The sequence below is a fragment of the Equus przewalskii genome, chromosome 3, assembly GCF_037783145.1.
Source record: "Equus przewalskii isolate Varuska chromosome 3, EquPr2, whole genome shotgun sequence".
Lineage (NCBI taxonomy): Eukaryota > Metazoa > Chordata > Mammalia > Perissodactyla > Equidae > Equus > Equus przewalskii.
Window position 1 is genome coordinate 87,837,882 of NC_091833.1, and position 16,107 is coordinate 87,853,988.

Genomic DNA, 16,107 nt, shown 5'->3' on the forward strand with positions numbered 1-16,107 from the left:
ATTCCGTAGCTTAAAGGGGAAGTCAGCAGCTTTTTCTTTTTGAGCCAGCTATCAGGGTCTGATGTCAGAGCCGGCCAGAGGCCTAATATCTCATTCTGTTCACTCCTCTAGTCTAATGGAGCAGTTTTCTTTGATGCTCCTGGAAGTCCAGACTCAGATAAATTCTGTGGATGATAGGAAACAAATAAGATATCTGGCATAACTTTAGAAACAAGATGAAGAGGGGGTTCTGGGTCAGGAAGACACGGCGGGACACTGGTGGAAGGGAGTGCTGTGGAAGGATGGGGTTACAGACAGAGGAACGAATCCTGCACATCATGTGTGTCTGCATTTAGGGAACCCCAGTCATCTGTCAAAAGATAAATTTCCAAATCTGTGCGTGATGGTAGTCACTTTTGGCTGAAATATCTTCACGTGAACTATGAACTTGTTTAATGTTAAGGCTATTTTATAAAGTGTTAAATAAAAACTGTCAAAGAAAATTTATGTTAAAACTCCATGATCATAGCAAGCTGTTTTCATATTTCTGTGTTCCCTTCCAGCTTTTCCAAATATATTTCCCAGCTAAAATCACTTTGAACTTTTTCCACGTTGTTTTTAGTCTTCATAATGATCTTAACAGTATAACAATTCACCAATGTGATGAAATATGATTTACTGTCATCTCTCTCTTTTAATAGAAATTAGCTTGTTTTTCTTTCTTCCCTCCCTCCTTCTTCCTCTCTCTGTCTTTCTTTTTTCCTGTCATAAATAATGTTGTCATAACTAATTTGGGGCATATGGCTTTTAATTTTCTTACATTATTGCCTTTTGTTAATCCCAGGAATGGGCTACCTATTTTTAAAATTGTTTTACGTATTTCCAAACTGCTTTCCACACATTTTGTCCATTGATCTGAGTGTTCTTTGACCATTACATTGAACACTTAGAAACATTGATTGCTCTATTTGGGGATGTATGACCATCAAGAATGATATAAAGATGCTACTCACCTACATGGTACTATAGGGGACAAGGCCCAGGTCTTGAAAGCAGGAGACCCGGGGTCTAGTACTGGCCATGCTATTAAGTAGATTTATGATCTTGGATAAATCGTTTCCCTCTCGGCAGCCTCAGTGCCCTCCTCCATTATACTGAGCTAAAAATAAATACTCTAGAGAATGGTTGTGAAGATGGAACCAGGTAACATATGTGAAGACATTATGGAAACTACACAAATGTAAATTTCAAATACAGATCTTCCTCAACTTCCAATGGAGTTACATCCCTATAAACCCATTATAGGCTGAAAATGTCGTAAACTGAAAATGCATTTAATACACCTGAACATCAGGTGAATTACTGAACGTCAGAGCTTAATCTAGCCTACCTTAAACGTGCTGAGAACACTTACATTAGCCTACGGCTGGGCAAAATCATCTAAAACAAGACCTATTTTATAATAAAGTGTTGAGTATCTCATGTAACTTATTGAATACTGTACTGAAAGTGAAAAACGGAATGGTTGGATGGGGACAGAATGTAAGTGAATGGGTTGTTTACCCTTGTGATCGCGTGGTGACCGGGAGCTGTGGCTCGCTGCCTCTGCCCAGCCTCATGTGAAAGTATTGCTAGCCCCAGAAAAAGATCAAAATCCAAAATTCGAAGTACCGTTCCTACTGGGATTGATTTCAGTTTGGTTCGTTTTTTTCATCTACTCAGCACTTCTTTATACTAGTGTTGTTTTCTGCTAATTACAATTGCTGCTCTTCCTGATTATTTAACATTCATTCATTCATTCATTCTGCGTTCCACAAATGTTTAGTGAGTGCTTAAGGTACGTGAACTTTACTGTTCATTGCTACAAAATTGTGTGACTATTATTTCCTTAAAATATATATTATGTGACTGTTTTTTCTTTGAATTTTTTTGGCAATCTTGAAATTCTCTTGGAAACAATATCTTACCCTTGTTATTCTTAGGAGAGAATTTAAGTATTAACAAAAATTACCACCTTTCGTTAAGAAAAATACCATCCTAGTTTTAATGGTTCAAGTTCAGATTTTCATTTTAACGAATTTTCCTCTTATTTTCTTTTCAATCATTATGTTTTCAAATTATTCTAACAAATCATTGATCATTCTCAGTTTGTATTGTTTCAGGCTTTCCCCGTAGGAATCATGTAAAAACTAAACTCTAATATATTTGTTCCTTCAAAACAAGGGACCTATTATTTTTATAGAATTCTAATTTCAACTATAATATTACTAAATTAAACTAACACCTGAGCTAGAATCTAAACCCGGCAACACGAAGAGAAAAAAGTATAGAATAAATTTCATAATTAATTAAATGAAGAAGCATCGGTGGGTTTCCCCAGATATTAGAAGGGAGCTTAGAAGAAATCAATGTTAGTAAATTGGAACTTTATTGAAGGTCAGGTTCCTTGCCCAAGGAGAACATTTGCGTGCCAACTTTGCAGAGGGTGGAATGATATTTTAAGCTTTCTGGTATTAGTACATTAACAATAGTGGTCCTGTTACTAATTTTTTCATGCAGCTGGACCATATCTCAGAGTGTAATTGAAGCTAAACTGGCCTGTGGTGACTTGAAGCCTTTCCTCAGGATTTAGGAATGAAGAGTTAAAGACAGTCAATACAGAAACCACAAATAATATAATTATTACAATAACAAAAATCAGACCTATCATTTTTGGGCCCGCAACAAAGGCAGATTTACCATGAACCTAAGGAAGCTGAAGCTTTAGGGTCCCTCACTTGCATGGGGCACTGTAAATGTCCTAGGTGGGTTGGGAGCCAGGTTCTGAGTGGAAGCATTTCTAGGTAAGTATTTCTGATAAATTCCCTAAAAAGGTCACAGGAAAAAAAGGAATCTGAATCTCCAAGACTACAGTAATTTATTGTGATATTTTTCTCATTCTAAATAAATGTTTACTTTTGTACCAACTTTTGTGTTCATAATTTTGTGGGGTTTTCTTCCTTAAAGAGCACCCCTGGACTGGCATACAATACTTGTTGAATGAATGCCTGCTACAGAACAGCTAGTTTGTTGGTCCCCTGACACACATCGTTGAAAATACAGCCTCTGTAAGGCAGATCTTATTTTTCCCATTTTAGAGAAGAAACTGGAGTTCACAGAGGCTGGACAGTGGTGGAGCAGGGATTGGAACCCAGGCCTCTCTAATTCCTTTACTAAAACCATCCTGCTTCTATGTCCTGCCACTTCTAAATTTTGAAGCTGTTGGGGAAAGGCTATTTGACACAAACCACAACATACTGTCTTAAAATTGTATTTTCTTTCTGCTATACTTGGTTATTAAAATAAACAGTCCTGGAATGAAGGTACCATATCCCACTCTTGCATGCTGAGAGGAAAATATCTATGTATGTCTGGAATTCAGGATCACCTAGAAAGGTCATGAAGGACCTGCCAGCAAATTTGGGGTGTTCAGAAAACCATGTAGTTGTCCAAGTGCCTAGCACAGCATGTAATGTTTATATGTAATTCCCTGTGCCTCTTTGCTAGAACCAGCCATATGGCATTGTCCTCACTGATATCAGAGGCTAAATGGATCCCTCGGAGAACACTTCCACAGTTGACTGTCTTGACTGAGGATGGTGATCTTTACATCATTGTCAATGTCAGACTCAAGGGGAAAGGGATGCTGTGCTTGCATAGTGTTTAACACTGCAGCACCTTCAAACAGGTCGTAATCAAATGGTCCTTTTTTTTTTGAGGAAGATCAGCCCTGAGCTAACGTCTGCTGCCAATCCTCCTATTTTTGCTGAGGAAGACTGGCCCTGAGCTAACATCCATGCCCATCTTCCTCTGCTTTATACTTGGGACGCCTACCACAGCATGGCTCGCCAAGCAGTGCCATGTCCGCACCCGGGATCCAAACCAGCGAACCCCAGACCCCCAAAGCAGATTGTGCGTGCTTAACCTCTGTGCCACTGGGCCAGCCCCTTAAATGATCCTTAAAGATGAGTGACTTTCATGATCAAATATAACAGAATAGTGATTAAGTTACAGAACCGTAGAAAATTAATAACATAAATAGCAATAGCAACCAACACGTCTCTAGCGCCAAACGTGCCAAGAACTGTTCAAAGCCCTTTCCATGTGCTGTCTCATTTCATCCTCATTTAAATCTTGCGAGGCAGATACTATTACCATTCCCATTTTAGAGGAGAGGAAACCAAGGGGTAGAGAGGTGAGGTAACTTGTCTAGTTTCACGAACTAAGTCAAGCCTGGGCTGTATTGCTCTGAGTTCCGTGCTCTTGCATGCTAACTAGAGGTAGAGGACAGACCTGAGAGGTCATTTGGTCCAATTTTTTAAAAATTTCCAGTATAGGTGAAGAAACTGAAGCCCAAGAAATAAGTGACTTGCCCAAGGTCTCAGTGACAAAGCTGGGATTAGAACTAAGTCCTTTGGCTTTTTAGGTCACTGTGATTTCCGGGACATTATGCACATTAAATTATGTGCCTCTGAAACACACTTTTACACCTTAGGCCAAAGGTGATTGAACAGGCTGTGAAAATCCAAGGAGGTATGCAACAGACATGGCACAAAAACAAGGGCCAGTATACTGAGAAAGCCGTGTGACAGAGTTTGGGTGCCAAGAACACTCTATAAAGAGGCAGGCTGACAGTGATGGTCTGATTATGCCTTTATCCAGCCTCACCAGCTGGGGCACCACCTCAGTACCCAGTCGAACAGAGAGTGCATCAGCATTACCTCCTGTTGTGTTTTTTTCTCTTACAGAAATTGTACACATCAGCAAAAGCAAGTTTAGATAAATCATTTTTATTTATCTTCATCCTTCTACCCATGGCTATTATTTTATCCTTTTCTTCACTCTTTATTCATTTACATTAATGAATTGCTTAAATTCAACTCTGTAAACACTTATTTAACAAATACAAGGCAACTTGGCAGGCATTTAGAAAAAATGTTAACAAGATATCTCCTGCCTTTTCTATGACCTCTAATGGGAGAGAAAATTACAGAAATAAGTAGAACAAAAACAGTATATTTCTATGTTTCAGTTAATCAGAAATGATAAGCAAAACACTGTAATAATATGATTCAAATTTTGTAAAAGCATATGACTATATCTATGTGTTTATATATGCACAGAAAAACATTTGGAGGTTGAACAAGCTGCTAACAGTTGTTGCTTCTAGGGTATGGGGTTAGGGAGTAAGAAAAGAAGAGATCCTTCATTTGAAACTTTACGTCTTTCTGTATTGTTTGAATGTTTTGCAGTAAAAATGCATTATTTTCATAATTTAAAAAAGTCAGGGGGTCAGCCCCGTGGCCGAGTGGTTAAGTTCGCACGCTCTGCTTTGGCGGCCCAGGGTTTCACTGGTTTCACTGGTTCGAATCCTGGCGTGGACATGGCACTGCTCATCAAGCCATGCTGAGGCGGCATCCCACATGCCACAAATAGAAGGACCCACAACTAAAAATACACAACTATGTACCGGGGGGTTTTGGGGAGAAAAAAGGGAAAAAAATAAAATCTTAAAAAAAAAAAGTCAGGAAAATTGGTTGGAGCTGATAGTTCTATCAGTGAGTTTAACTGCTCTATGCTATTGCGCTTCAGTTTCTCCAAAGTTCCAAAAATTTCAAAGGAAAAAACAGAAACTTGAATAAAAAGTTCAGTTATTCTGGATTTCGTTATATGTTAAAGAATGTTTTTTTACTCCATGAGAACATGTTGATATTCAAAGGTAAAAGGAGGAAACATGCAACACAGACGTGATTAACATGAGAGAAGAATCCATAACAGTAAACCCAGCTCTTTATTTAAGACTCAGTCACATAATCTCACGTCAAGATATGACGCTATGAAGAACCAACAAATGAACTTCCCCAAACACTGAAAGATCCTGGTTTTCAGCAGCCTCAAGGCTCCCCCAAAACATTTTCAAATAGCACCACCAGATCATCGAGGAACCACTTTAATTACTTCGTGACTCACTCTCCAATGGTTAGTGAGTTAGAAGGTTCTAATTATCCTCAACGTCTCCACTACTTTTCAGCAACAGAATCATTGTGAATGTTCAACAGTTTTAATTTCTCCTTTTTCTTTTAACATAGACTATTTTCTAATGTTGAGTTTTCTCAGTGAGACTTTTTCTATGCAATGAAGGGACTTATTTTATGCTATAAATGAACGTAAAGTTCCCTCACTTCACAGTTTCATCATATCTAGCACTGTTTCCATTACTTACAATATTTTCTGATTTCCAGTTGGGCCTAATTTTCCATGTATGAGAGTGTTCATATCAAATCAAGCTGTTTAAATACGATCACAGTGTTATTCTCTGAGCATTTATAATTGCATTTATTTAAACTTGTTAATCATTCACTGAAGTATAACTTTTCTACTTAATGATTAGAAAAAGTAAATATTGCTCTCGTGAAGGTTTGAGAATACCAGTTCTCGTCTACAAATAGATTTTTCACGTGACTCATATCTAACAAAGGTATTCTGGTTATAGAAACTGTCTCTGGCAGTTCTTACTCGCAAGCAATTTTCATCTTTTATTCAGATTTGATTAGAAACGTCTAAAAAGTGCTATTTTTAACTTGTTTGATCATTATTTCCTATATTTTGTTAGTGATGTCTTAGGTCCTAATGGAGATGAGTTGGGATTATAATATAGGTTCTATGCATTAGCTTATTAAATGAATAATTATGTTAACATTTATCTAAACTTTAGATTGTATTGCCAAGGGTACGTATGTGATTTAACATCCCTTAAATGGGACACTAAAGTCTTGAGCAAATGAAAATTAAAATCAGGCGGACGAATGAAAATCCTCATGGTTAATATATGAGTCAGGGATAAACGGGTCATGGGCTTTGTGGACAAACACAACATGTCAATAGATTGTTTTGGTCTTTAAATAGGCAGTGAAGTCAAATATCTGTTGAGTCAGCTTCAGCACAAGTGGCTGCCACGGGTTTCGAGGCTGTAAATTGTTCTTTTTCATTGAAGCTAGGTAGCTGATTCATGTCATCAAACCTTGCTAACTCGGTTCAGACAGATAACATTTGAATTTTGGTTCTAACAGTTATTATGGAGTAAAAAACCCACGCATATACAGCTGTGTAAACTCAGGTAAATTTATCTGGGCTTCAGTTTTTTCAGCTATAAAATGGCTGTAAGAAAGCCTACCTGGCAGGGTTGATGTGAGCATTAGATGAGATAATATATGAAAAGTACCTAGTACAGTGTCTGACACTACAGCAAGCATACAATAAAGTATTCTTCTTATAATTATTAAGAATAGTATTATAGGGGGCTGGCCCCGTGGCCGAGTGGTTAAGTTCGCGCGCTCCGCTGCAGGCGGCCCAGTGTTTCGTCAGTTCGAGTCCTGGGCGCGGACATGGCACTGCTCATCGGACCACGCTGAGGCAGCGTCCCACGTGCCACAACTAGAAGGACCCACAACGAAGAATACACAACTATGTACCGGGGGGCTTTGGGGAGAAAAAGGAAATAATAAAATCTTTAAAAAAAAAAAAAAAAAAAAAAGAATAGTATTATAGAATGTCAACAAGTCATCTGTAATAATTGTCTCATTCTCCACTTTAAGAATTAAGACCAGGGGCCGGCCCAGTGGCACAGTAGTCAAGCTTGCTGCACTCCACTTTGGCAGCCTGGGTTCACAGGTTTGGATCCTGGGTGCCGACCTATGCTACTCCTCAGCCACGCTGTGGTGCCGATCCACATGTGAACTGGAGGAAGATTGGCACAGATGTTAGCTCAGGGCTAATCTTCCTCAAAATAAAAAAAGAATTAAGATGAATTTCTGTTCTTTCTTCTCCCCATTTCTGTGTTCTTTTTTTTGTTTTGTTTTGGTGTGGGAGGGGAAAGTAGTGGCAGGTAACAAATGATTGTTTTCAACCTTCTTTTTTCTGTCCTTCTTTGACAGAAAAACTTGGCCTAGTTTTTTAGTTACAAGATTTGGCAAAAATTAATTTTGGTACGTTATTGTCTTGCAACTCAAGTTTAACAAGGGAGTTTTTAAAAATTCCTGTATTTTTTTCCGAGAAGAAAAAGTCATTTCAGCTGATCCTCGAAGATTTTGCTTCTACCTAACGAAGACAAGCTAAAAAAGGCTCCTGCTAATATTTCCATTTCAGAATATTACGCTTAGTCTTCAAGATATTGCTGGGGGCTGGGCAGAAGAGGTTTAAAAATGACATTTAATCTATTTAAAAGTGCCTGTGAAACACTGCAGCCTTCTTGGTCAAGAACGTTGTTACAGCAGTCTGTTGGCAAAGAAGGCTTAGCTATTAATCACGTGAATGGTGACTTTTTCTTTCTCCAAAAGCCCGAGCACATAGTTGTACATCCTAGTTGTAGGTCCTAGTTCTTCTATGTGGGATGCTGCCACAGCATGGCTTGATGAGTGGTGTGTAGGTCTGCACCCAGGATCCGAACCTGTGAACCCAGGCTGCCGAAGTGGAGCACAGGAACTTAACTGCTACGTCACCAGGGTGGCCCTGAATGGTAGCTTTTTCACAGCTGTTTTTGCAGTTTTAACACTAAATTTTGGTTAAGAATTTCAACAGAGCTTTTAAGTGTACTATATAAAAATGATTTTCTTTGCTTTTAAAACATAAAATATTCTCTTTACGTTATTTTATTTATTTTTTACTTTTAATTGTGGAAATTGTCATCACACATAAACACAGAAAGAATAATATAATGAACCCTCATGAACACATCACTCAGCTTTAAGAGGTGTCAACTTTCTACAGCTTGTTTCAAGATGGGCTTTTAATGTAAAATTTTTAGGAAAAACTGATTTGCATGTTCTGAAAAGACTATATGTTTATGCCAGAATCTGTGTTGGGGTGTGTGTGTGTGTCTGAAATCCACTTTTATTCAATTGCAGTTTTCAATTCTTTCTGGGACAAGATAGGTCTTCCTTAAATAGAAAATAATCAATTGAATTATGTATTAAATACCTAAAACATACCCAGCCTTGTGTGAACTTCTCTGAAGAAATGATGCCAAGAAATGCTACAACAAAGTTCCTGAAAGAGGTGGGAAAACAGAGAATAAATAAAACCTTATCCCAGGCTCAGGAACAAGTTGGTAAGGCCTTGACCTAGAGTAGAATTTCCCAACATTGCTTGTCCTGAAAACCTCTTTCACAGTATTAAGCAATCTCTTGAACCCCTGAGGAATTTAAAAAATTATTTCATCATTTGTGTGGTATATACAAAAAAGTGTTGACATACATTTGATTTCATAGAAGTCTATTTTATTAAAGGTTGGATTGAAAAGTTTGTTTAAAATAAATTTAAAATATTCAGAAAATAAATTGTATTTAAAATGCTCAATACGTAAATATAACTATTGGCATTTTCTAATTTAATAAATATTTGTACATTATGAAAATTATTTTATCTACATAATAAAAAGCATTTTATGACACATTTAAAAATTATTATTTATTTATTTATTTTGCTGAGGAAGAGTCACCCTGAGCTAATGTCTGTTGAATCTTCCTCTTTTTTGCTGAGGAAGATTTGCCCTGAGCTAACATCTGTTGTCAATCTTCCTCTTTTTGTATGTGAGCCACCATGACAGCACGGCCACTGACAGATGGATGGTGTAGGTCTGCACCCAGGATCAGAATCCAGGCCGCCAAAGCAGAGCGCACCTAACTTAACCACAAGGCCACAGGGCCGGCCCCCTCAAAATAAATATTTTAAAGAAAAATATTTTAGCAAATAATAGTACCTGTTGCACTTGGATATGCAAATACACAAAAAAGGCAACATGAAAAGCCAACATAAAGTGATGCACGACAATGTAAAATTTGTGAAACACAGTGTTATGGCATCAAAAAAGGATAAAAACGGCTAATAACATTTTGTTTAACTCTTGAATTTTGCTTTTTAAAAAAGTATAAGCTTTCATGGGCCAGCCCCGTGGCCGAGTGCTTAAGTGTGCCCATTCTGCTTGGGCGGCCCAGGGTTGTGCCAATTTGGACCCCGGGTGCAGACATGGCACTGCTTATCAGGTCATGCTGAGGTGGCATCCCACATGCCACAACCAGAGCACTCACAACTAGAACACACAACTATGTACTGGGGGCCTTTGGGGAGGAGAAGAAAAGAAAAAAACGTATAAGTGTTCAAAAAAGTAGGTTTAGTGTTTTGTTTATAAATAACTATATAAGAGAAATGGTTTGGGGCAGCTCTTTCAAGTGTTTGATACATAACACAAAGCCACTAGGGAGAGTTTATTCCCAATGTTTGAAAATCTAAATTAGATATCATCATCAATGTTATTTCCTCACTTAACATTTTTTAAAAACATTGTTTCTTCTCTAAAAACATCCTGATATGCTATAAGTTAATTTTGAGTTTAGGTATGAACCTTACAGATCTGGTCAAAATCTCCCTGAGGCAATTTTATAAAATTGATTTTATTGCAATTTCATGTCCTTTATACTAGTTAAATTTCAATGTCCTTGTTCTTTATGCTTTGTGCCTTTAAGCAGCTGTCTATTATAAGTATAAATCAGTGGTTTTCATGGGAGGAAAGGGGGAGGAGCTTTGCCTCCCCATCCCCACCAGGGGCCATTTGGCAATGTCTGTAGACAGTTTTGGTTGTCACAACCCTGGGACAAGGGTGCTACTGTCATCTGGTGGGTAGAGGCCAGGGGTGGTGCTAAACATCCTACAATGCACAGGATAGCCCATCACGACAAGGAAATTATTTGTCCCCAAATGTCAGTTGTGCCAAGGTTGAGAAAGCCTGGTAGTATATAACCAGTACATGTCTATGAAAGATAATGATTTAAAGCTATGAAATGATCAGACGTAAAAGTATATTTCTATGAAACATAATGATTTAAAGCCATGGAAGCATGGAGTGGAGTATTTAGTGGAGTAATAAACCGAATGAGTTACCATCTTATGAGCAAACTCATCTCCCCAAACCTCTGCGCATGTTTCCTCAGAGGCTCTCAAATGTTCCCTTTTAGGGGGCAGAAATCCACAAATTCAAGTTATTATGCAAATTTATTGATATAACTTGAAATCCAAAATTCAAGTTATTATGCATTTTTATTGATTTAAAAATAGAATGAAAACAGACACCATTATTGCCTTTGCCAATGTGAAATCTTGGGGCTTCGCTGATCTAAGGGATTAGCACATAGGCCAAACAGGCTGGAATCTGACTCTGGGATTTTAAAAACTGAATTTTGGAGAGAAATCTTCCCTCTGCAAAGCAGAGAATGACCCACAAGAAGAAATGGACATGAGAGATCGAGATAAAGGGCTTCCGAGAGTGTCTTGGTTATAGGGTCCGTTCATCACTGTGATTTGGTTACCGAGCCAGGAGATTGCTCATTTCTGCTTAAGTCAACTTAAATTAGGTTTCTGTCACTTGTAACCAAGAGTCTTGACTAATACACCACTGGATTAATATAGGCAATATTTCAAGAATTAGCAATAATGCAATGAAATATGACTTTTGAGCTTGTGATTGGTTCTTTGATTACAAGGTTTAAGAGAGAAATCCTAAATCACTCATTCAACAAACATTTATACCTAGCACATACCTATCATTCTGTGCTAGGTGCTGGAAACACAAAGATAAATAAAAAATAATCTCGCCTTTCAAGGAACGCGCAGGCTAGTTGGGAGACAGAAAAGTTCCTTATGATATGAGTGCTATGACAGAAGCAAGCACATCTTATCATGGGAGCCTTCAGGAGGGGCACTAACCCTAACAGGTCAAGAATATCTTAGAGGTGGTGGCTGCCTAGATTGAGTCTTGAAGGACATTAGGTGGGTAAAGCAGGGAGTAAGAAGGGCATTCTAGGTGGATAGAGCGCTAGCAGAGGCAGAGTGGAGAGGAATAGTAAGGTAAAATTGAGACACTGCTAGTAGTGCTTTATAGTGGAGTGCTGGGTACAAGGATTTGGCATTAGTGATGGGGATGGGAGAGTGGCCAGGAAAGAGGCTGGAAAGGTGGCTAGGGGTTGTGTCTTGAAGATCTTGATGAAATATCAGGACTTCATCCCAAAAGCTTTGGGGAGCCATTAATGGATTTAATGCAGGGGAGTGACATGATGCTTGTTAGTCATAACGCTCTGTAAAATGGGGATAATAATAGGTACCTGGCAAGGTTGTTGCAAAAATTATAGATAATATATAAAGCTATGATTACTGTGCTTGGAGATAGCCAAGCCGGAAAATGCACCCTCTTTCTGTTCCAAATATTGTTACAAACTCAGAGTGGAGCATCCCTTAGTAGGCATGATTATGGCAAATTTTTACCTGAGGCTTAGACTCACTTTAAGATAATCAGCAGATCTACAATAAGGTGGAATCTACATTCCGGGTCAATCTCAGCACTGGCTAGACCATTCAGGTCTCCTCCAAACCAGGACATTTCAGACTGGGATGGAGTTTTCAAGATCATCCTGGAACTAAAAAGACCCCAAAAGCCCCTATGAAATCTTTTCAATATCTGAGGATTGGGGAATAAAGTGGTCTATAATCACCAATGAATTTAGTTTTCTATTAGGCTTATCTTAATAAGTGTTATTGGACTAAAAAGTAATCCTAAAGAATGCCTCTTGTGGGTCACAGGTGGCACAACAAGGAAGAAATACTTTGTTGCAACATAAAATATCAAATTAATCTTTTCTATGTTCAAGGAAGGACAGAGAGGGGAAAAGTGGGGAAAACAAGTTCACCTCAGGCCACTAGACCATGGCAAGATTTCCCTCTGGCGCTAGAAATCATGGGCTTATGCAGCATGTTTCACTTTCTGACTAATTTCAAGAGACCCCTTACACTCCTTACTTAGGTTAGTGATTTAGAAATTTTAAAGAGATGGAAGAAATTATCTGGAAAACAATAATTTAAAAATATAATCCCTCAATTTAAAACAACAAAATTCCTCTCATTCTCAGAGAGTGCTAGTTTTGTGTTAAAGGCAGAGCTTATCTCAAATAGAGAAAAACTAAAAACATCAGAAAATATAGCACTTTATATGCTAAGTTTGGAAGCAATATCTGTTAGTTGCAACATTTTCCCTACGTATTTTTATCAGCTGGCCAGTTTTAAAGGCTTTAAATTAACCACTTATACATACTTTTCATGAAAATTCTAATTGTTAACGTATTTCCAGGTAACCAAAAACTTTTCAACACTTTAGAATATTTTTCTTTATAAAAAGGTTAAATAAACATATGTGTCCATGTATTTGCAGAGAAAACTTTAAAAAGACTATATAAGAAACTATTAACAGTAGTTTCCTCGAAGTTGGGATTGTCAGGTGAAGAGGGAGAGAGGAATTGATCTTTTTCACTTTCTATCATTTGGTACAATCTGATGTTTCTCACTTTACAGGAGCATATGTTGTCTTAATAATTAAAAGAACTAGATACAAGGAATGTTTTTCTAACTTATATATGCATAATCTTCATAATTAATAGCTATAAGTTTTCACTCCTTTAAGGTCTCATTTGCCGTATCATAGTATATCCACACACATTAATAATATATTCTATATACAACTCTATTCAAAGATATGTAAATGACCTTGAAATCCTAATGCAGTCTGTTGACTGCAAGGGTGATGTGACTGAACCACAGCACAACACACATGTAGAATAATCCAGAAAGTTCAAAAAGAAAAGAAGGGTTAGCAGGTATTTTTGTATGTGCAAACTTAGATATGGAATTATTTTATGTTTCTATACATCTTTTCTATTTCTCTATATTTAACATTTGATTATTAAAAAATCAAATTCCTTCTCCTAGCACATTATGAAACTCTTCTAATAAGGGATTTTCATTTTCAAAATGTAACAGGTGTCCAGAGTAATTTATTTTTCCCAAGTAAACTATTTGGCTCAAAAAGTTAAACCTGATTCTAGATATTAACTTCAGTGTGAGGTGAAATCTCTTGAAAATGCCTGAAAGACTGCTCTTTTAAAAACTTTCTTAATAAAGGCTTTCAGAGTTTAATTATGTTGTCATATACAATCCCATGTTCACAGCAGCTGCATTTTACTCTGTAACCTTGGGCAAGTTATTTAATCTCTCTAAGCTTCAGTTTCCTCCTCTTTAAAATGGGGATAATGGTAGGACCTAGTCCATAAGGTTGCCATGAGCAGGAAATGTAATAGTGCAAGGAAAATGCTTAATGTAGTCTGTGGCACGTAGTAAGCACTCAATAAACATTAGCTGTTATTTTGCTTACATTTTCGTATTGTTTTAATAATTGTGACATTTCCCAACATAAACTCTGACTTTTGAAATACACTGCTTTAAAACACTTAGTAGACCATATTCTTCCAAGTTTTTATATTACTAGTTTAATTTTACCTCCCAGAACAATTAATCTCATCTTTTCTGCCATGTGCCAAATAAACCAACTGTGAAGTACGTTTATTTCAATTCCTGTACTTAATGTGTATCAGTTATCCAACACTTATTTAGCTTACTATCACTAAGTATTACTAAGAATAGCAATACTAACAACAAATACATATTTGAAATGGTCATGTAGACATAATTCTGAAATGGTTGCATGTTGTCAGAAAAGAGTTTCGACAATTAAATTTATAAATACTGGTTTTCCACAGAATGAAAGCAAACTCATATTCTCTCACTTTAATGTATAATCGTAGCTTTAAAAATAGTTAAATAATTTTGAAAGTGCAACTTTTAAGGGAAATAATTGGATTAATACATTAATAATAGCTTAAATAAAACATCCACTAAATATGCAAACTGAGGACAGAAATTGTGAGTTAGACTAAAATTAGTTCAGTTGATTTCAATAAAAAGAATTATTTAAAAGGAAGATACATTTCTCAGTGTTTCCTTTTAGCTCCTGCTCCTTATATTCTGAAGCTATGATATGAAGCCAGCTGTACAGTACCTTGATCAGGTTGTGTCCCACAGCGTAGACAGCTGCTAAATTTCCCTTCTCTCCAGGGGCATGAATACCTGTCCCATACCCATGCCAGGCAACTAGATATGGGTTGTGAATTGTAATCCAATATTTGACACGGTCCCCAAACATCTGGAAACAGTATGTGGCATAGTCATTGAAGATATCTATTATGGTTTCATTTTTCCACCCCCCATATTTTTCTTGTAGTGCCAAAGGCAAATCCCAATGGTATAAAGTAACTATAGGTTCAATGTTTCTAAGTACTAGGGCGTCGATAAGGGTATTATAGTACTGGAGACCTTTTGCGTTGGCGACAGCCACGATTCCATCAGGGAAAAGTCTTGGCCAGGAAATTGAAAACTGATAAAAAGAAACTCCTATAAAATCCAGGGCCGATAAGTCTTTTTCCAGGAGAATGTAACTGTCACTGGAACTATTCGTGCTGTTGGCATTTTTAAGGTGTGTATGGATGAAATGATCCCATATAGAGAGTCCTTTTCCGTCTGTCTTCCAATTCCCTTCCACTTGAAATGCTCCAGTCCCAACGCCCCAGAAAAAGTTTTTAGGAAAAGTGTCATAGAGAAACAGCTGACTTTCATTTACCGGACTAAAATTAGGATTTTTAGACCATATAGCTCTTCCATCTCCAGAGAATCCGGTCACAGCTCGTAGGAGAATAAATACTGACAGGATGACAGATCTTTGCAGTCCCCCGTTGGACATTGTTTTCCTATAGCGTGTGTTTCTTTCATCGGAGCCGGAAAAAATCCATTCATTCCCTGGAGAGCCTGCCGCCCAGCTTGGATTCATTTGCCACTCACTGCTCGACTGTCTTATCAAGGCTTCAGTAAAAGCTTGTGATTGTAAAGCTCTGTCAATGATTAGCTTGAACTGTGAGACTTAGGATGGGTCATGCAGAGCAACGTAATTTGAGGGAGGCGGCACTAGGACACTTACACCACGTTTCCTTCTCTCTTATTATGGGAAAAATTAGACGAAAATGCATCAGGGATGGCACTTCGAATGTGAACTAAAACATATATCAACAATGAACAAAAATACCATATTTCATCTGTAGCCTTTCATATTGACCCAAATCTTTTCTCAATGTTTTGAACATTATTGAATAAAGTATATACCTT

General features: G+C 37.5%; 1 protein-coding gene across 1 annotated transcript in view; it reads right to left on the bottom strand.

Annotated features, from left to right (window-relative positions):
- KLB (klotho beta) overlaps positions 1–15,825 on the bottom strand; it is a 32,775-nt gene extending 16,950 nt beyond the window's left edge. Inside the window, exon 1 of the mRNA XM_070615122.1 lies at positions 14,951–15,825. Coding sequence (XP_070471223.1) covers positions 14,951–15,775 — 825 coding nt within the window. The 5' untranslated portion in view covers positions 15,776–15,825. The remainder of the gene's footprint in view (positions 1–14,950) is intronic.
- Positions 15,826–16,107: the final 282 nt, after the last annotated feature.